General features: G+C 36.6%; 2 protein-coding genes across 2 annotated transcripts; both read right to left on the bottom strand.

The window, feature by feature from the left end:
- Nucleotides 1–642: 642 nt before the first annotated feature.
- On the bottom strand, nucleotides 643–17,542 carry LOC131697870 (uncharacterized). The gene is made up of 21 exons (XM_058989605.1): nucleotides 17,120–17,542; nucleotides 16,757–16,909; nucleotides 14,823–14,928; nucleotides 13,657–13,768; nucleotides 12,907–12,968; nucleotides 12,659–12,747; nucleotides 12,016–12,069; nucleotides 11,227–11,368; nucleotides 10,372–10,508; nucleotides 9,182–9,353; nucleotides 8,530–8,567; nucleotides 7,773–7,886; nucleotides 6,936–7,038; nucleotides 5,544–5,659; nucleotides 4,893–4,974; nucleotides 3,997–4,013; nucleotides 3,268–3,293; nucleotides 2,685–2,729; nucleotides 2,480–2,566; nucleotides 1,609–1,751; nucleotides 643–875 (listed from the first exon to the last, which is right to left on the bottom strand). The coding sequence occupies exons 1-21, from the start codon at nucleotides 17,174–17,176 to the stop codon at nucleotides 658–660; spliced, it is 2,073 nt and encodes a 690-aa protein (XP_058845588.1). The 5' UTR covers nucleotides 17,177–17,542; the 3' UTR covers nucleotides 643–657.
- Nucleotides 17,543–17,665: 123 nt separating this feature from the next.
- LOC131697869 (uncharacterized) lies at nucleotides 17,666–21,318 on the bottom strand. The gene is made up of 6 exons (XM_058989604.1): nucleotides 21,054–21,318; nucleotides 20,028–20,187; nucleotides 19,265–19,471; nucleotides 18,606–18,767; nucleotides 18,428–18,514; nucleotides 17,666–17,864 (listed from the first exon to the last, which is right to left on the bottom strand). Exons 1-6 carry the CDS (start codon nucleotides 21,211–21,213, stop codon nucleotides 17,666–17,668), a joined length of 975 nt encoding a protein of 324 aa, XP_058845587.1. The 5' UTR covers nucleotides 21,214–21,318.
- Nucleotides 21,319–22,229: the final 911 nt, after the last annotated feature.

The following is a 22,229-nucleotide window of genomic DNA, read 5'->3' as shown; positions in this document are numbered from 1 at the left end:
GTGAAGAAGGTCCGGCAAGGCAAAGTGCAAACAATCATGATAGACCACAGCTAAGAGTGGTAAGCATGGACACAACCATGGTGAACTACAGTAAATCACAGTACAGGAAATGCATAAGATAAACTTTACTGTGTAATTTACAGTACCAGGGGAAAACCACAACAGCATTCATGTAATCTGCTGCTAGATGAAATGGTAACCATATCAATCCAGAGATGATATACAAAGAGAAGGAGAATCACAAGCTTTCAAGACCTCAAATGTCTCTTAGAATAGCTAATGGTTCAGTTGTAAACATTTTTTTTAGGGGAGCTTTTCCATCTCACATGGATATAAACTACAGAAACAGTACTATATTCCAGTAAGTCTTATAGTACCAGTGGATATTGAATAACATTCAAGTAGGGTTAAGGACTAATGTATGTTTTTATATGGGAGAAAATGGAGTATTGTCTGAAAAGGAAACAAAGTCTGGTTGCTATGACTTAGAGGGCTGCTTAACTGACTGTTACAGGGATTAGAGATCTGAGAAGATTAGTCTAAACAAACACACACCGGAAGAAAAAAACAAAAAAAAAACATGTCCTGTATGCAGCTATAACAGAAGTTAGGGGGAAAAGCAGAAGGGAAAGAGTGATTTGAAAGAGGTAGTGAGCATTAACCCTTGCTTTCCTTTTTCACTGACCTGAAAGGATGTTCTTCCCCAGTGGCCCTGTGGGGCAGACGGACCCTGCTGTGTGATTGGGAAAGTGGGGAGAGGGGTTCAGAGAGAGGGGGGCAGGAGATTCCTCTTGGGGGCGTCTTAGAGGTCCGGAAACCAGCGCTCTCCTTCACAGTGAGGGATTCAGATGAAGATGCACTGCAGAAAGGAACGTCTGCAAAAACAAAAAAAAAAGATGAATAAATAAGATCTGTTTAATACACAGCACTCAGACCTTTTAGATATCGGAATATTTAGCACTCTGACTGCAAACTTTGCATTTTAGAGTGCCTGGTTTATATGATTATTAAAATATATATATATCCAACATAGATATTTGTATTACTAATTTGCATACAAATACCAAAATGAATATCTTAACTATGGGTTAGTTAAACCTTCTTCACACTCCGTACTACAAGTGTTTAATTAAAAATAAATAAATAAATTAATAATAATAATAATAATAATAATAATAATAATAATAATAATAATAATAATAATAATTTAGTTTGCTAGTATTTTGTAGCTAGCAAAATAGTTCCATAAATGTTCTTCACGATGCACAGTCATTCATTATATAGTGCATGGGCACTATTTCACACAGAGGATGAAATCATTTCCAGCCTTTCACTGTCATCTTTCCTGTGAATAACCAATTAGTGACCTAAAGCAGTACCAGAACTCATGTTTTGAAATGAAAATGCTATGACATGTGTTTATGTACAAACTGCACATTTGAGACCTACAGTTTGTAGCTGGTAGAAGTGCAAAATAGGTAAGGTTTATGGTATTATTTTGTGAGCTACAATTCACCATTCTTCTGAACTACAAACTTTCTGTATGGACATTACACCAAAGATGTAAGAAAGAGAGCACGACAGAATGTCCCTCATTCGGTAGCTCACTGTGAGATGATGTGTGAGATGGCATGCAGTCCCAGTGGTAAGACTGGCTCTGCCAGTGCTGTAGCCGCTTCATTTCCAGGATCCCTCGATTGAGGTGTACACGCTGATTTCTTTCATTTTTCCGCAGTCTTGAACATTCATGCCTACGGGAAGTTGAGGGGAAACTTTCAACCACCTACATTTTCTTAATATTTAATTGCTGTATAAGATCCTATCATGTGAGTCTATTGTTACTTCAACTTTGGTCATTTGACCATTCTTTACCAAGCTTACAAACTAATGGCTTAACCAATGAGAACGCTGAATTTCTGAGGTGGTTTTAGAAATGTGCATGTCTGCCCTCTAAGACCTATATTTGTCAGCTGTGGGTTAGTAAATGAAAACTCTCATTACAAAATCAGTTTCAAAGAAGACAGGATTAACAGCTGCATGACCCTGGTATCCCAATATTTATATCAGTTTTATTACAATGCAAGCATCACCATCCAAAGGTTAAATAATGCAAAGATCCAAACCAAATCCTGTTGCTTTGAATTACATTATTTACCCATCTGCACCAATGCAAATTGCAGAAGTTATTTGCATCCTACTGATTTATTTTTAACATGTGCAGAATACTTTGGACTTAAAAGTACATTAATTGGCAGCAACGTGCATTGCATTGTCTTTTTTTTATCCACAGGTCAGATGGAGCCAGTGTAGCACAAGCAAACCTTTCCTAAATGGGCCAAATAATGGTTATCGAAGTGGAACAGAAATAATTTTATTTCACAAATTTTCACAAAAAGAGCTGGAGGAACACATCTGAATAATAAATGTGTTACAAGGAAAACGTTTTATATCAACTGTAACACCTAGAAATGTGCCTTACCATTCCAGCTCTCTGTCTATCCAGCACTTATAATGCTCAAAAGCATCTTGTTTCATCACAAAAGGGACTTTCCTCTCTGAAGATTCCCTGCACATGAAAATAAATGCAAATGTTATCATTATATACTATCAATAGCTTGTTCTGGAACAAGACTTGCTGAAATGGTGTCTGGGACCACCAGAGTAAAAGAAATGATGAACCTTACCTTTTCAGCTCTTGGGGCCTCTGTACTTCTTCAGTCTTTTTTTCACTGTAAAGCGAACATTGAGGTAGTACTATACTTAGCCTGCGGCTGTAATAATTCCTATTAAAGCAGTTTTCTTCTTAAACATCAATTGGGATGACAGTTGTTCAACAAAACTAAAGTCCTGACAGATTTATTTTTTCTGCATCAAATATGATTTTTCACACCTTAAACATGTGTAGTGTATTTCAAGTTAGATCCTCAGTGAAGAAACTGTGACTGTATAAAGATAGCTTTAAAACCACTGGTTTGATTTAGTACATTGAAGTACTGTCCAAAAGTTCATTTATACTGTATATGTATTTGTTTATGTCAGGTACAATGCTAACAGTGCTGCTATTTGCGATCTGACTTACAACTTTGCTTAACAAATGGCAATTACTGTTTATCTAAGGCAGATTTAAAACCAATACCGTTATGCAATAAAAAAAACGTCCTTTTGGAAAGTACAGTAACGTAGACTGCATCAAATAATATTGCAGTCAAATGTAAATTGATAGGAAATTGATTGATGGTTTTAAAAAGGGATTTTCATTCTACATACCTTTGCCAGTGCCTTTGCATTTTATCCTGTCAAATATAAAAATAAAGACAGAAGTTGCATTACAAGCAAAAAGAAAAAAACTAAAAAAAACACATAAGCATGAACAAGAGGTAGATACTGAGATATGCATAATGGGTAAAAGAATGATAGATACTGACAGACACACAGGTAGGTATCTAATGCACCTGGTTAGGAAAGGGATACTGCAGAGGAATGTTTATAGTACTGTTTGATAAATGTGAATAATCCCCAGTCCCCTAACTCACAAACTATAGCTATACCATTTCAAACGTTTGTTTTACTCCATTATAATCCAGTTATTTGGGTCTGTTCCTGTTAAACTCAAAGCTAAAACAGAACTGAAATTCCAGAGCAAAACAATGAAAGGTTTGTTCTGCATGAACACATACAGAACTTAAGCTGTTTCTCAATTCTACTAAGAATTAACATTACACTTTTGTGCTATTAGTTTAGTATATTACATTTCTTCTACTTTGTACCTCATCTAGCCCCAAACAATTGAAAACAGGGCATAGGATTTAATGGTCTACAATAGTTATCTTTCCATGTTTAAGGTCATGACTATAATCAGGTCAAAATCTAAAGTCTGCCATCAAGGTACAGCATGGAAGACTGCACCACAGAAGAATGGGTCTACAGATTATATTTTAGTGTAAAATAGTTGCAGGTTTTAAATCAAAATGGCCACATTGTAAAACCAATACATACCTCCACTTGGATATCATCTACAAAATGAAAAAAAAAAAAAGTATTAATCATTATTTTAGCAATGTTTATTTTTTTTTATTTGATTTATTTATACATTTTTATTTATTAAAGCAGAGAAGTTCCCACTGAGATAGAAGTCTCACAAAACAGAAACAAGTCAACAGCAGCTGAATCAAGACACAAAATGAACACATTACAACGTACAAACAAACACAACTGAGGTAAAACTAGTAAGAAAGTTAAAACCCCACCATAAAGTTGTTCATTGAGGATACTGTGAAGCAAGTATACAATGATAAGAAGTCTCCAAAATATCCCTATTACACTACATTAGCGAATCAAAATCGAAATTTGCTCCAAGCCCAAGGAAGCTGCTAGGTAATCAATATTAAACCTTATAACACATGCTAACAAAATACTAAAAAATGGTGGGGGTTATGCAAAGGGGACATAAACATTGTAAAGAGCAGATTAAATAACATTAGATGGGTTTTATTGCACAGCTGATTAGCAGTAGACTTAAACCTATTATCTGATTCAGTATAGATTGTTCCTGACTGTCAAGGTCCCTCCTCTAACTGTCACTGATTTGTCTGGCAGCTGCACAGTGCTTTGTCGTTTATACTGTTGCTCAACGTTGAAAAAAAAGGTTGTTTCTATGAAGCAGAACATCAGTGCTTTATTACAGAAAGCATTTAAAAGGGAAGGGAGAAAATATTACTTGCAGTTACAGCTTCAATTCAAGTAGTAAGTAACTTATTTTAATTAATATTTATAAATGTAGAAAAAGAATGGTAAACATTCTATGGTAAACTTTTATAAATGTTTTCTTTAGGGCACAATTGCATCTACCAGAAAGGTACAATTTTTCCTGGAATTGCTGGAAATAAACTCACCTGTGCCTAACCTATGCTGTGCACCTTCAAGCAGTACAAACTCTTGCTCAATCCGTCCAGATGAAACATTTTTCAGGATCCTCTAGAAGGAATATAAATTATAAATAATTTGTATGCCAGCTGTCATTTTGGAACACATCAGAGAACATGTTAATAAATGTTTGAATTGAGTTCCTTTGTTAGTGATGGTCACTGGTTGTTTAAATTCAGCTGTGAGCCCAATATTTGGTTGGAAAATTAATCTGAGAATATTTGCATGTATGGTAATATTAATAATACATACAGTAGTAGATGACTACATACAGTAGTAGATGAATCTTTTATAGCACAAAAATAGAGGCATTGGTGGAACTTTTTTCTTAAAAAAAAAAAAAAAAAAAATTCTTAATAGTACATTGGATTCAAATTACTTAGTTAAAATAAATATTTACAGTATGTGGAAAAGCATGTGCTCTCAAGATACATGTAAGAGTTAAATACCGGCACACACATATTGAGACAGAGAGACAACCCCATATATCCTCACAATGTAATACTTACAACAATGTATGCAAAACAGTGTTAACCAAGTTACATCTCAACTGTATTAGTGTTTTTCCAGATACATGTAAGAGTGACATCTGCACATACCACCATTGCCCTAGATTGTACCTTTTGTTTTGCATATTTTTTAGTTTCAGAGACATCATTGGGTTCAGGAACAGCTGTCTCAGTATCATAAAGTAGGCCATGCACCGGTAATTCATTATGTTTAGGAATATTCACATCTGAAACGGCATTGCATTATCATTAATGACATTACAAATAGATCAGTGAGGCACAGTCTGTTTACACAACAGTATGTGCTACCAAAGGTGTTCCCATTTTAGTTTATTGAGGAGATGCAAATAGGTTTGACTGTACATACAGTAGCTATACTTTAATCCAACAATAAAGTAATGCATTGTACCACATTACCCCCTACTGGTTAAACTTCCAACAAATTACTTTTGAATAAGAAAGGCAGTAAATGCAGCATAATGTTAAATGGCAAGATATTATGCTGTAGGTATACCCACTCGATTAACATAAAAAAGAAAAAAAAATCTGTTACAGTTATTATTTAGAAAGAAAACAATAGCCCCATTATTACACCAACTTTATATTAAAATTCTAAAACGTGGAATTAAACTGCTCTCAATGCAATGGCAATAAATAAATGATCACTTACTGCCATCTACTGGCAGAGGTAAGGGTGCTTTTTGCAGTTTGAAAAGCCAAAGGCTAAAGTCCTTGCAGGCAAGAACAATTATAGTTTTTGAACTGCTTGTTTCTGTTTTCTCAGTAATAAGTGGCTGCCTTAAAGGTGTAGAATTGCTGTGGTTTTAAAATCACTCCTCATGCTCTTATAATGCAGCTTTGTACAGTATAGAGAACATTGGGGGAACCCTAAATGTATGAGACCTAGTATAAAATGGTACGAGGGCTGTGCAAGGGTAATTACACTGATTTAGGGTAGGGAACAATACCATACCTTTAATACCTCAACATGTACCCATTAACAGCTGGGTCAATTTGGCCCAGGCGTCTTTATTTGTATCTTTCTGTGAGGCATCCAAATGCTCTTGAAAGGGTGCAACTGAAATCTTTTTAAAGAAATCTACATATTTCAGCTAGATGCACAGAAGGGCCTCCTGTCCATAGTGACCAGGAGATATAAAATGATCATATGTGAATAAAGACTATTTTTAGATGGTCTTGTGAATGACTGTTTTAAGCAAGTTTGACTGTGGTTACAGTATAACATTTAACACTAGATTTATTACCAAGAACGTGCAATACTACAGCCACAAAAAAAACCCTCAGTGTCCGCAAATAACCTCAGACACAAAGCTTTGGCCACTACCTACTGTACTGCATGTGTGCCTATTGTCAGGCTTCATGACTCACAAAGCAGGGATCCAGAGCTACTGTACATTAGAATTCTAGCCTGTACTCCAGCTACAGACAATACTGCCTGAGAGCAAGACAAGACATCCTCCACTGAGTCATCAGTCTGCTTACCCAACTGTTTATCGAGCTGGTAGATTGCTTTTTCACCCACAGGTAAACTTCTCAATTCTGCTTTTGTACTCTTCGACAGAATTTCAGGCTTCCCTGTGGTAATCTTTGAGAGGAAAAAAAGACACGTGTTAAAACTAATTTAAACTGCATAACGTGAACAGTGGCTCAGCTGCACTGACAGTCCAATTGCACTCCAATGTAAAGAAGCCTTCTCAAACTGTGCAAAAGTATGTATCTTGTAATAAGAGACATGCTACACACAATGCATTAACTTATGGTAAATTGCAAAAACTCTGTAGGCAGATAGTACTATTAATTATTATAATATCTTTTTTACTTGAAATGAAATCAAGATGGGCATACTGTTAACATACTTGAATAATAAAATCACTGTAAGGAATCAGGGTTTAAAAAAATCCTTTATTTATAAAACTAGCAGAACACCTGAGCATTGGGGAATACACCATCATACAGAGTCTGCAACAGTTAATACTGGCAACTTTCAAAACAGAACATTTTGTGCTCCATCTGTAGTAGGCGCCGCTGCTAGACTCACATGAATGAAGCATTTCTGCCATGTCTTTCTGGCGCTCACTCATTTTTATATTTAGAATTCTCAAGCACCTGCTCAACTCAGCTTTATTGTATGCAGGGCTACTCATATTCAGAATATGCATTTACAACAGTGTCTGCATTGTTAATGAATTCATGAAGGGCCATTACGCTGTATTTGAACAATTAACAGCCAACATGGCCTAAACAATTTTTTTTTATAGAATTGTCAAATAACAAGTCCTTTTTAAAGCACACATTTATAATTCTTGCCATTTTCAGTACCTTTCTTAACTTTCTCTTCGCTCCCTGACGACCTCTGACCTTTGAATCCAGAGTGGTCTCTTTTCTTGTTTTTGTCGGGACGCTTTTTTCCATTGAAATCTCTATGTATCCAGTCTAGAAGGAAATGATGGAAAACAGGGGTTATGCACTAAATCTAAGTATAAATAAATCGATGGTGTAACTTACCAAGGATTTCCTCTCAAATGAGCTGGAAAGTTAATAACCTCCGGGTCATGAGCGGGATAATTCTCCATACTCAGTGATGATTCACTGCATAACCTTTTATACCATGATCGAGAAATTTCCCACACATGTATGTGTTTAACTTTATATGCGTCATTTATGAGATTAACTTTACGATCTTTATATGTGAAGGGGCGGATCGATACAGAGCTACCAGGATTCCCTTAGCAACAGACTGTAGCGCATTACATGGGGCAATCTCAGCCGACAAACAGGAAGGAATGGGAGGCCGTACAGTAATAAATAACATGATGACAGCAGTGAGAAACTCCAATTGAGCAAATCCTACATACTTCTCCAGTCTAGCTTGTGGAGATAGCAGCAGCATGACACTGCTAACACAGGTAAGACTGCATGTAATCAAGCCACAAAGTGCCACTAACACCAGTTAATGTTACAACCCCTATAAAAGTTTACCATTTAACAAATTTTGCTAAATTTAAAGCGTACCAAATAATATTATGTCATGTTATAGGTTAAAGATACACCCTATATTAAAGGTTAAAAAATGTACCTCTCGTGTGGTGACTTGTGTTTCAGTGCATTTATCACCTGAAACAAAAAGAACATTGATTTTCAGCAAGTCATTACATCAACCGAGCAACTTTCAGTTTTTACTGTGCTGTATTCTCCATATCAGTACAAGCTGACGTCACATGCTTTAAAAAATCACACCCGAGGCACCTCTCAGAATTCCATTCAACTGCAAAGTCAATTCAAAACGGTGACATCACAATCGGCTGTGTACCTCAGTCACTTAACAGTATTCTCTTCATCAACTTTTTCCCTCTTGTCAATTAAATTGGCAATGGATTAAATAAAGGTTGGTAATGGTTATAAAACAAATATAGCTGGATTTTTAACTTGTGTATTAATAATAAAGCAGTATATAATACAGTTCTAGGGTAATGAACGTCCATTCGCTTCTACTTGAGCCAATTTTCCTATAACCCTACAGCCTTGATTCCTCAATACATTACGAGAAGAGATTATATTGATTCGATAAGTTTAATAACTTATTTGTTCGACTTCTAAAGCCAACCTCCTGCACCTCTATGTCAGATTAAATGAACTTCATCTATTTTGAATGGAGTATTGTGCATGTAAATGGTTCTTTGTGTATGATGACCTGTATTTTGTTTGAAACAGATTTGCAAATCCCATACCTAAATCCAGCATTGGCAGCTTGGAACTGAAGCCAGTTTTGATATTGCTGAAGCGTGACACATACTCCATCTCCACCTGTGGCTCTGGAGCTTTTTGCTTAACTCTTGGTGCCTTTGCTTTAGGTTCTTCTTTTAGGTCTTCTGGTAAAGGCTTTGGTTTATCTTGTGGAGTCTACCAAAGGGAACATTCAAAGAAACCCATTCCTTACAATAAACTGCACACAGAAGCACAGATATTTCACCCACAACTATAAAACACGCAACAGTGGAAAATTTGAAAAACTAAAAAAAACAACAAAAACATTGTAAATTCAATGACAAATCTGTCTCATTATGTATGTGATCTGTTATGAACATTTTCAGGACTATTTTCCTTAATTCTTTCTCAGCGAAAGGATACCCTGCGAATCTTTACAAGTTCAAGGTAAATTTAGGTTGTGAAGTGTTGTTTTAAAGAAAATAATGAGAAAATGTGTTTTGTTAAAGTGCCCTCTTAATGAAGGCTCTACCGTTTGACTTTCATTAGCACCCTCGCCTTCAGCTTGAGACTCATAACCCCTTTCGTGGTCAAATACCACTAGGTAGAGCCTAAATTAATGGCCACTATCACTTAAATAGTAATTTAGAGATACTAAGGAAGACATTGCAAAATACTTTTAGTGAAAATGTTTATCTTTGAATTTATTATTATTTATTTCTTAGCAGACGCCCTTATCCAGGGCGACTTACAATTTTTACCAGATATCACATTATTTTTACATACAATTACCCATTTATACAGTTGGGTTTTTAACTGGAGCAATCTAGGTAAAGTACCTTGCTCAAGGGTACAGCAGCAGTGTCCCCACCAGGGATTGAACCCACGACACTCTGGTCAAGAGTCTAGAGCCCTAACCACTACTCCACACTGCTGCCCATTTACAAAGTTTATTTTAGTAGCTGCTGATGCTATTGCATATTATCAGTCTGTATTAAAGTCATTCGTAACACTGCTAGACCTAGAACAGGTAGCACTACTTGGTACTATTGCTCTACTGAAAACAGTGTCATCAAGTTATTTTTATACAGCTCTCCGTTACCACTCACACAGATTTGACCAGAAAGTGGAATTCCCTTCCATGTACAGAATGTTTCCCCTTTGAAAAGCGGGTCACCGTTGCAGTGTTTATTTGTGAATGATAGACCCTGACCTGTTCTTCTGTCTCTGGCTCTTTGGGGGGAATGGGGGTTGGTGACAGATGCTCAGAGGAGATTCCAATCTGGAGTTTATCCAGGACAGATTCACCAGGGTGCCCTGGTCTAGGAGACAACCGCATTTGCTCATACACTGCAAAAAAAAAAAAAATCAAAAAAATGGAGTAAAGGAGAAGAGGGAGGGGGGATTTGGGTAGCTGAATATAGGAGTGTGTGCATGTGTGTGTGGGGGGGGGGGGGGGGGGGGAATCCCAAAGTCTAACTTAATAATGTCTACACAATATGAGTAGTTTGTCCTATCCAACAATGGAATACATTTCAATACAATACAGTGTATCCGTTATAAAAGTTTACTGTAGTACAGCACAGTAAAACCATTGCAAATGCATGGTAAATCACAGTTTTTGTGGATTTGTGAAGTGGTGCAGAAATACAATATGGTTGACTATGGAACATATACATAAAATGAATTGTCAGGAAAGACTTACTTAACTTGCTTGTCTTATCGCTGGCGGGAAACATTTACTCTAGATGCAACCTAGCGTTTAGTAAGATATGTTTCACACAGTGGCCAGTAAGAAAGAAATGGCTGATACGTCTGTGCTTTTCACCAGTTAGTAAATGAAAACAAAACTAACAGAGTGTTTGACTGACAAGTCACATCAGTGTGTGCTTGCATACGGTTATGCTCATAGATAACAATAGTGAGTAAGAGAGAGAATAGGTTTGCCTTAAGAATAGTTTGATAACTCAAGATAACGCAAGTGTCAAGTCATGCTGTTCTCAGTGACTGATTAATGGTTTGATAACTCTAGTGTCGAATCATGCTGTTCCCATTGAGAAGTTCTTACTTAGCCATAGCTCTTGCAGATCCATGGAAGAACTACCAGGTGTTATCAGAAATTCACTGATGGATGCCTGCGAATCTCGAGGAGACCGATAGGTGGCAGAGGCAGCATATGGAACCCTCCCAGATGAAAACTGACTTGTAGTCTAGGGAAAAGGAAAAAAAAAAACATTAAAAAAAAAAATTATAACACTTGATTCCTAAAAAGTCTTTTCATTCATTTTGAAGCCTCTGCAATTACAAATATACATTTTTCAGAGATAAAACACATGTTTTAACTGGTGCATTTGAAATCCTAATGAAAACTCTTCCTTGTGCTTTTAGTATTTTGTAGTTAGCATAAGCTTTTCATGTTATTTATTATTTAGATCACCTCATGAGAATGGCTATAGTGAAGGCTGAATTGCTTACGCAGTTGGCACAGCACAAAGTGACAGAAGGCTCTCTCTAAACACTTTTATAATGTGGCTTCTCGTTATCACTGTGTGTGTGTGTGTGTGAATGTTTCATGTTAAGAAAATAACACAATACACAATCCATGTCTGGAATTTTTGCCAGTTGGTAATCTACACAATATGACTAGATGGCAAATAAAGATGTACCGGAATGTTCTGAAATCTGAAATTTACAATTTACAATTAATGTTACTGAATTATCTTTGTTGGAATAAAGTTTAAAACAGTTTAAAACATCTGAAAAATTCAGAATAATCCACATATTTTCAAACTGCATGACTTTAACAAATTCTTATCTACTTGCTGTGGTTTGTAGCAGTACATAACGCTGTCCTTACATCATCAGTCTCTTCTAGACTACACTCTGTCAAGTCATATCCCTTGTATGGTACCTAGAGGAACATTGGACAGGAACAAAGGAGATTGTTATAACTTTACACACGGCTTCCCTTTAAAAAATAATAATAACATATAATAATGTGAAAAATCATAACCCAAGAAACAGAGGGCCAGGTGTTTACTGTATTTTTTTTTTATGAGAAGAATCTATGTTAATGTTACAAAATGAGAAACAAACATAAAAGCTTTGGAAATATGCGCCAGAAGTTCTTCAAAGTGGAATATTAATATGCAGAACACACCACAAGATGGCATCAGAACAGCAACTCCAATATGTCGATGAAGCCGTTCTTTTTTTGTTTAATTTTTTAAATTAACACTCTGGGGTGAATGCATATGTAGAAGATAAAGAGTGACTGGTAACCAGAGATCTGTTATTAGCTGCAGGTTTTGGGATCTGCCTTTGTCAGATACTGCACATGGACGGAATGACGTTTACCATAGCCTACTGTTGGTGACACCTTTCATTTCAACACTGGATTTTGATTATGTGTCTTCAGTTCTGAATCCAATTGAGCATTTCTTGATCACACTGAAGAGGTAGATGCTGTTGTGCATGTTCAATAGGTATACATATCTCACCAGGTATGACTCCATGTCTAAAATATCAGTCTCTTGGTCTCTTTTCCTGTAATCATGCTTCAGGCTGGGATCTTCATAGATGAAGGACTCTTGATAATTAAGGGCAATATATGTATTTTACTCACATTTGTACATTTTCTGTGGTGAACTTAGTTCTTAAGAAAGATAATACAATAAAAACGAAATTGTTATCACTGTAAAGACTCTATATTATGCTCTGTACTCCACATTAACACTTGTATCGCTACTACATATGGAATCAAGCACCAGAGTCTTTTGAAAATCCCACAGTTTAATGGTGTAGTCAGATCTGAACAATATAAAACAAAATATAAACTATAAGGGTTTCTTTCCTTTGTAGTTACTTTTATTACAGTTTCTTCACAATGTTCATCCAAAATCATGGACATTAAAGTTTTGCAGAAAAGAGGTTTCAATTCCAAGTGTTAGAACAGTTACTGCTAGGTTGGAGTTATGGTTCATAAGTAGCATATTGTAAATCCACATGTTATTATTGTAGCAGTGTTCAGTTTTCCTTCCAGTTTTTAAGTCTAGCATATTGTTTTTAACTTCCAACTTCATTATTGTATTATAAATGTGAAAACAACAGGTCCTAATTAACAAGTTTCTCTAAATAAACACTGCTTCACAATAGATTTTTTTTTTTTCATTATATGTATGTATGCATTGCCATACTTAGATTTTTATTAAGAACAATTTGGAACTAAAATAGGCCTAGAGAAGGCCCTCTTGCTTGGGCAGTCTGTGTGGTTTCTCAATAGTTAGATTAAGGCAATGTCCCTATATTTATGCTCATTAGGACCTATTCACTTACAGTGCATACTTTAATTCATTAATATATATATATTTTTATTTAAAGAAAGGTTTCAAATATGTTTTTATGAATTAAATAAAATGTGGTATTCCTGAAACAGTTTTAGACTGGTAAGGAGTCCAAGCTTTGTGAATAAGACCCAATGTGTGTTTTTTTCACCTACCCACAGCTCATGAAGAGACTAAGGGATGGACAGGAGTCCACACTTAACACTGGACCACGGTGTTCCTGTTTGAAACTTGTGTCGTCGTTCTCATCGTTGGGTTTATCTTCCTCTGTTCATTAAAAACAAACACATACAATTTCTAATCAGGGGCCTGACTGTTCATCTTTTTGGTTCTCCTGAAATACACAAAACCATATATCTTAGATTGATAACATAACAACAACTGTTGTAATACAATACCTGTAATTGGTGTGCACTCATCGTTGCCCTCGTGTTGAGCACACAGTTGCAGTGTTGCATATTTCTTTGTGAGTTTGTGGTAAAAACTCTTTACCAGGTAATCAAATACAGTTTTTATATACAGTGTATTAGGTTCTCTAAAATAAGATTAAAATTACATGTTACGTCGTCTAATTCCGCCTTATCAAAGAAACAAAAATAGTCATGTAACTTACCTCTCTTTACATTTGATTACCATCTCCACACTTGTAGCTACCCCTTGGTATTACCAAGTGGGTTTGAGGTAAATGTTCATTTTGTATGACTCATAATAATCATCACTAAAAATGTATTTATTAAAATGTCTGTATTTCAAGGGTTTGTCTGGTACTACTGAAAGAATGTATCCGAATTCCTTATAAGAATCATGTTACATTACACATGTAGACAAGCTTCTAATGGACACCAGGCTTCCTAAGAACCCATTGTTTAGGATAGAAAAACAATGAAATACATGGGATGTTAATGGGTGGCTAAAGATCCACAAGCTTACCTTTGTAAGAACTAAGAAATAAATTATCATTAGAGATTGTGATTGAGATTGGGTACTTAAGAGAGGTGGACACAAAAATAGATACACCTGTACACTGTAGGGCTACCAACAGCAGCCAGAACAGTACTGATAAGACGTGACAAGCTGTTCAGGATACACGGCCATTTTCTAATGATACTGCATGTGTTTACAATTGTATGTCCAACCTTTGTACAGTGTAATTATTGCCACAGTGGTTTGAAGCCACAACTTAAAGAGATAATCTGCTGATATGTTATTAAAGATTATACTGTAGAAACTAAATAAATAAACCGAATAAGTAAAAAGCCCAGAGCATTAGGATAATTGATCCTAAATGAATGTTTTGAAACCTGTCTGGGGAATGTCTTACTGTGCCCTGGGTGAGGTCTCCTCTCTTGCTCAGGAAATCCTCTGTTTATTAGGATATCTACAATGGCAACAGCTCCAGATTTATGGCCCAGGAACAAGGACCCCATCTGAAAATCATACACAACCATGAGTGAAGAGTATGTATTTATAACAAAATAAATGTTTAGGGGGCAAGGTGGTGCAGTTGGGTAGCCCTTCATGGCTTTAAAGCAGGCCAAAGTTCAAATCCACCTCAGGTCTCAGATGATATAAGTTTGGTGGTCTCATCTTAGCCAACAGTGGACACCAATACACACAATTCACCACAAATGTCAGTCTCCATATCAGTTTTAGTGCAACCAAGACATGTTCCAAACCCACCCCGTTACCTTTGCTGGTGGGTAATGGAAATGTATTAGATTACATACTGTATTGTGTGCAAGGGCAGTCCACCATCCCAAACTAAGTGTCAACACTTAATGTTTTACTGTATAATGATATCAAATATTACATTTAATAACTTTTCTTTAGAAATCACAAACTGGGAGTTGTGCGAACAAAAAATCCAAAATAATGTAACTTTATTGCATATGATTAACTTTTTGAATCAGAATTAAGAACATTTTTTTGTTTCTGTTACAGCAGATTATAAATTCAAATTCTAGTGATGAATAAAGTAAAAAAAAAACAAAAACAAAAAAACTAAAAGAAAACCTTCTAGTTCATATGTATTTACTGGTTCACATAACTATTTCCTTGAGGACAAATGCATTTAACAAAACTTCCTGTATGCATACCCGAAGGATAGCAGTCTTATCAATTCAGAAAGCAAACTGCAAGTCATTCTTAAAGGTACATTTGCATCTTCATTGTGAAATCGTTGGCCTTGAATGCAAAATAGTATTGTTAGTTTGACCTCTGGTTTCTCAAGACTATTTTTTATCTAGTTGCTCAAATCGATTTTTTTTAAATTTTATTTCTGAAGCTTTGCAAATGAAAATGTCACTCAGCCAGACCTTAAGACTTGCTTTTGATCTAGAACAAGTTTAAGCAACAACAGAGAAAACCCAGCATATAATTATATTGGAATTTCTGGGGAATCATTATATTAATTGATAACATGATTCATTATCTACAACTAGATAACCTGTAATACTACTACTACTACTACCACTACTGCCGCGTGCCCTTTCTGCAGTCAGTCCGAGTCGGTAAGTCACATTTATTTTTTGTGCGCCAGGCTGCAGCCGTTCTTTTTGCTGCTAAAGAGCCTCCTGTTGCAGTTCTGGCTGCATTTCTCCCCAACCCTCCTCATATTCGGGCACCCTGTTCGTGGCTCCACCAAGAAGAGGGACCTCCTCGTGAATCTGCTCCTGGCTCTTGCTAGACTCGCCATCTACAAGACCAGGGAGCGTAAGATGATCGGGGAGGGTCTATTTGACTGTGGGGCCATGTTCAGGGCCCTAGTCCGTTCAAGGGTTAAGTTAGAGCACGCCCACGCGGAGTCCACTGGCGATATGCCATCTTTTGTCAACCAGTGGGCTCTAGGGGGCGTGCTCTGTACCACCTCCCCTTTGGTTTTGCTTATTTAATTTACAGTCCTTTCTGACCGTTTTTTTCGTTAATTAGTTATGGCTCAGTCCTTGTTGGCACCCCTATTTGTTTAGGGGTGCTAATTTGAATTTTTCTCCGGCCGCCTTTGGGCAGCCGGAGAAAAGTCCATAACTGTCCCTTAAATAGGACTACTACTACTACTACTACTACTACTACTACTACTACTACTACTACTACTACTACTACTACTAATAATAATAATATATTTTTTACTATTTAAAAGCTGCTATAAGCATCATTAAAATGTAATTTGTGGTTAATTGTGAAAATGTCCTGTTAGTGTTGTAAATAGCACTGTACTTAGGAAGGGTAGTGTAGTTTTCTATTTTTCTCTTTGCCTACCATCCTTGTGAAGGCAGTCACATCATTGCATAGGGGGACCTGGTGCAACAGTTCCAAGAAAGGCAAACTCCAGATTTGTACCAGTTTATTGTGCAATTCCTGGCATGTATTTAGCAACTGATTGTGATCGATGTCATGCATCAAAGAAACCACCTGTTTAAAATAAGGAAGGATAATGACGTTTTTAACTGTGCTCAACTAACGGCCAACTCTAAAACAAAAGTAAACGTATCTATGAACTGTATGTTTTCTAAACCGGGCCATACCAAATGTGAAACAAAGATGGATAGAAATAAGCAGAAATAGATGAGATCAGGCTTGTTGCAGTTGAAATCTGACAGCCGTTTCTAAATCATCATTTACAGGATCCTTGTGTGCCTTTAGCTCACAGTACTTCAGGTTTAACATAGTTATGTCCATAAACAGTATTCTTCCATCCTAAAAGCATGGATAGAGTAGGGAGTTATTGTACCTTTAATAGCATGATAAATGCCTAGCTGTCACTAATGTAGGCCTCACAATGTTTTAGTGAGAACCAATGTTCTCCAATGATGGAGGTTTGTAGTGTATTGTCAGTACACATAACATAGACAATACTGCTTAAATATGAAGGCCTAATTTTTAACAGTTTTTCCCCAAACTATGACAAGTACTTGTTAAGGATTTGACAAAATTCCAGTATCTTATCTTGTGTATCAATGTCATTGCATGCATAGAACATGTGACAGAATTCAAAAGTAAAATAACACAAAAACATGCTTTATGTTTAATGATAATCTTTGTTGTTTTATAATCAGTCGTGTGTAGCATGTCTCTTATTATAAAAACAGAAATACGTTTGCATAGACAGAATTGCCTAAAATGCACAAGATGGCATCTCTTATAATACTAATAATACTAAAAGACACCTTACACATTGTTGTCATTTTGTTTTTTTACCTGCATTCCACACAGAATGAATTCCTGTGTGTCTGGGCACACAATGCCTTCATCAGACAAATAGCACACTGGAGAAGAGAGGCAGCCTACAGCGGAACACTCCCACATCAGTGACTTTCCATAACTCACATTCACAGTGCAGTGAAGTATTGACTTCTTTCTTTCAACCCTGGAAATATGTACAAATAAGTTGTACTGTAACTACTGAATTGTATGTCAGCACAAAGCCCCTTGTTTAAACCACTAGAAACTTATATATCAAAAAAAGGCACTCACTCCAACACTCCTTTAGCCTAAAAACGTATTCCTCTAGGACACTTATGAAGGTGCTATCTGAAACATTTGTCTATGTGAGTCGAGTTTTACATATGTTTTTGAAATTATAGAGGGGGCGCATTTAAATAAGAATATTCTTCTGTTTAGTTTACAGCTACTTAACAACTGGCTATTCTCTAAACTAAATTCAAAGACATTATTCAATCAATATCTTAAGCACATATTTTCTGTTATAACTTGAATAGTTAACTAAATAAATAATGTACTGCTTACACAATAGGGGGCACTGTATTAGCAACATAAAGTTTAGTCACACAATCTTGCGCAATTTTGCACAATCAATACATTTAAACAGTCAATGTCCGTTCCTACAGTTAGTATGTGGATAAGATGCTCATTTGGCTTGTGGTCACCGTGTCTCTGACATCCTTGTCTGTACTGATAGTAAAAACTCACAGCTTTGCATGTTTTCTTTCATAAACTTCCGCTTGGTGTTGTAAGTCTCGTATATCCCAGAATGCTACTCTGCAGGCCGGATCAGTTCTGTAGAAAAGGAGGTGTTGCATATTATTATTGTACAGATAATAGAACAGACTGGGTGTACCAACACAAACAAGTACTGTAGAGCACTCACCTGGCAGTATAGACCCACCCCTCCCATGAGCTGAGAAGCACAACGATTATCCCGCTTTCTCTGCTGTACACAAAGTTGGGTGCTTTTTGAATTGGAGAGACAAAGGGGGGTGGTGGCACAATGCACAGCTTAGTACCGTCCAACCTGGATAGGATCTGGATGCTACAAATAAAAACACTGAGCGTTTTCAAATATGGAATGGGCACGGTGGTTAACAAGGGTGTATTCACTTCAGTTTTTTTTTTTTTTTTTTTTAGTTCCCAGTAGGGGTAGCACAGAACAGTGGACGAAAAAAGTAACCTTTCAATTTCAGAGCAGCAGCACAGCAACATTTTACTACCTGCAAAACTACAAACTTAACAAAAAACTTATTTGTGTTTAAAAGTGTATACTTGTAGCAAACTATTTCATTTGTATTCAGCTGTTTGAATTGTAAAGGAAAGTAACTGTGAAGCGTGATATTTCAGGTGGAGGGAATAAGCAAGTAACATATAAATTACATTTTAGAACAGTAACAAATAGTAGTTGTTTTACTCAAAGTTCACAGTATACTTTTTTCCCAGCTCGCAATACAATCTTAAGAGCCTTTACTCAAGAAATATCTGTCAATCCTTTACCCCCAGTTTTCTTAGTACGGCCAGTGTCCTTTAGTCTTGTACCTATTTGCATCTCCTAATGCCAGCACTCTGGTGGTCTTGCTCTTTGCCCTACAGAGACTGAGTGAAGACACCTGGTAGTGCAGTGGGCTCCAGAACTCGACAAAATGGTTCAGGTTATACAGGTGAATCCTCCTGGTGGACCAGCAGTACAGGAGCTTATCCTCAGTCAGTCCCAACTCCTGAATACCCTCCTCAAACACAGCCAGGCTGCAGGTGGAACAGTTAAATTACACTTTTTATGTATTTATTCAACTGCAGGGACAAGCACTGATCATTTTCAACCTCTCCACATTGCCCTGCAAGAATGTCTCAATTCTACTCTTGCTGTCTGCAAATATGAGTGCCAAATGTCTTATTTTAAGAGACCATATCAATTATTACTATGGTAAATTGTCAAGGTAATTTTTCCATTTACAATGCTTTTCCCATCTTTATACTGTGCATTCACCATATTTTACAATATTTTCCTATGCCTAAGTTAAACCAAAGCCCCCATAGGTTAAATGCTATTGCACTTAAACCTGCAGTGCCACATTGCCCCCGCACTATAATAAAACAAAAACAAAAAAGTTTACTATGATATGCACATATTTGTAGTTTGTGGGTGTTTGATGGTGGATGGGGTTAAATTCATATAAAAAAACAGTATTGCGATTATTACAGTTACAAAATAGTCTCCCCTTTGCGGGCACATTGTGTCATGCTATTGCTACATTATTTAAGCTGCACAAAAATATGTTGGTGACTTTCAAATGCTGGTTACCAATAAAGCTGCTCCATGGTATCCAAAGACCAAAATCTGACTGTCCCATCCAAAGACCCAGAGAGGAAAAATGATTCTGTTTCTGGGTGTCGCAGGAGACTTGTCACAGGGTGACCAAGAAACACATGGATCAAAAATCCTTGCCTACTCCAAGCCTTTACTGTGAAAGAATGCAAAACAAGTCTATCTACTCTTAATAAATAGCATATTGAAAAGACCAAACCCCTTAGCATCTCAATGTAATGCAACTAAACACGGGTGAAGCATTATACTATAGTTCTATTAAAAGAGAGGATGGCATATGTTCTAAATTTCCTTCTGGTTGAAAAATGTGCTACTGTTTATCTATAAACAGATAATCAAAGGTTACCATGATATACAGTATGTCACAACAGACTCAAAACAATTCGGCTATTACACAAGGACAAGACTGATTCAGTTTCAGCATCTTACCATACTTTTAGAAATGTTGAAAACACATAGAAAAATACCTTAAAATTCATATTGAAGTTTCAGAAAAATACAGTTAGCGTTCCCAATTATGCAATTTTGACGCACATTCCTGCTGTTTTTCACATGATGAACCAGTGGATGTTGCTATGCTACTGAACCCTGGTATAGAGAGTTCAGCCTTACTGATCTCTGCCTGGCCTCATCTGGCATCTGACCCACAGGGGTCGCTGTGGCGTGGTGAGAGGAACCTAAGAGGCAATGTTCCTCTCTAGCCCACAGGAGCGCAAAGGCCAATGCAGCGCTTCCTATAGGTCCCCATCCCAGATCAGCAAGCTTCCAATCTCATAACTCACCCCAGCAGTGCCTTTATTGGGAACCCCTTAAAATGTACCTTAAATACCAAGCACAACCTGACAAATTTGCTGGTTTGGTAAATCAATAAAAGCAGACTTTCTGGTAATTGAAGTAGGTACTTCCTTGCAATCTGATTAAATAACTGATTGCTGTCTGACATCAGACAAACAGCAAATGAATACAGAAAAATCCACTGAAAAAAAAAAAAGAAATACCTACTTTTTAAGTCTATAGATGATGTAATCAGAACTTTGATGTAGGGGCAGTAGATACAGGAGAGGATGTTGCTCTTGTGGGCTTTGGTTAGATGCAGCAGCTGGTTTCCACCCATATCGTAACAGAAGAGGCTCAGATCCAAGCAGCAATACAGCTGCTGCATAGGCACATCCTGGTCAATATTTGTACACCAGCCCCCGCTAATGTGTATTTGTTCTGCCCTGCATTTAGGAATCAGTGTGCATGTTATTGTAGATGCAATGTCCCTTTTTCTTCAAGTCATACAGTGCATATTAAACTTTTACTGTTACTGCCCAGATGACCTCATAAATGCCAATACCATCATGTAAAAAGCACTCTTTCACCTTGATTGCTAGCTATAAAAAAGAATAGCAGCTGAGTTCTAGAAAGTCTGCTCCAGGATGTCTCCCGTCAGCTTGACAAATCCTGAGAAAAATGGCTACATAATTGATCACATACATTCCATACCATGTGAATACAGTTTTAGATTAAAACTAACCTTTAAAATGTTCTGCATCAAGACCAACTGTAGGAATAAACTACACAAACAACTCACGGTTGCATTACAATTAATTCATTCCTTCTTTATTATTTATTCTATCAGTCTTACCTGAGAAAGAGTCCGTAATCTGACATCGCTGCAATTTTGGAAAACCTGTTGATAGGTTTTTTTCTGTACTTCCAAAACTAAAAGACACTTTTATTTTAATGTACAATACTGTGCACATATTACTGTATATGTCCATTACTGTGTCCAAATAAATATTACTTGAGAACTACAGTGGACTACTAGAAAAGTTTTAGTATAGGTCAAGAATATTTCTGTATGCAAACCATGTTGTAACCCCCCTCCCAAACAATGTCCTGAAAAGTCTTGAAAACTATATCTTAACCTCAAAGTTAACTTAAATTATTAGATATACAGCATCTAGAAGAAAACTGGTCATCCTATAGTCAACTTCACATGAATCTAGGTCACGATGGCCAGCTTATTCATGAGTTCTGGCTTGTGATTGCTTGGGCTAATGGCTTAGAAAAGGCTGATGTATTGTCATGTCGTGCTTGCATTTTCTTAATTCATAGCATTAACATTATTAAGATGAGGATATTTGATTTGAATCATTTGCCAGAATTTGATCATGGACTTTTGTTATAATA

This window comes from Acipenser ruthenus, chromosome 16, assembly GCF_902713425.1.
Source record: "Acipenser ruthenus chromosome 16, fAciRut3.2 maternal haplotype, whole genome shotgun sequence".
In the NCBI taxonomy this organism is placed as follows: Eukaryota; Metazoa; Chordata; class Actinopteri; order Acipenseriformes; family Acipenseridae; genus Acipenser; species Acipenser ruthenus.
Note: the sequence above shows the minus strand (reverse complement) of the source record. Positions and strands in the feature narration are given on the sequence as shown.

Excerpts from the sequence above, each read along its gene's own strand:
- LOC131697870 (XM_058989605.1), bottom strand. The coding sequence starts at position 17,176 with ATGGACATAACTATGTTAAACCTGAAGTACTGTGAGCTAAAGGCACAC. Across the intron at positions 13,769-14,822 it reads GAGACCTCACCCAGGGCACA|AGGAAGATAAACCCAACGAT; the intron begins GTAAGACATTCC and ends TTTAATGAACAG. Across the intron at positions 5,660-6,935 it reads CCAGCTCGATAAACAGTTGG|ATGTGAATATTCCTAAACAT; the intron begins GTAAGCAGACTG and ends ATGCCGTTTCAG.
- LOC131697869 (XM_058989604.1), bottom strand. The coding sequence starts at position 21,213 with ATGCAGCAGCTGTATTGCTGCTTGGATCTGAGCCTCTTCTGTTACGAT. Across the intron at positions 19,472-20,027 it reads ACCATGGAGCAGCTTTATTG|CCTGGCTGTGTTTGAGGAGG; the intron begins GTAACCAGCATT and ends TTCCACCTGCAG. Across the intron at positions 18,515-18,605 it reads GGGTGGGTCTATACTGCCAG|AACTGATCCGGCCTGCAGAG; the intron begins GTGAGTGCTCTA and ends CCTTTTCTACAG.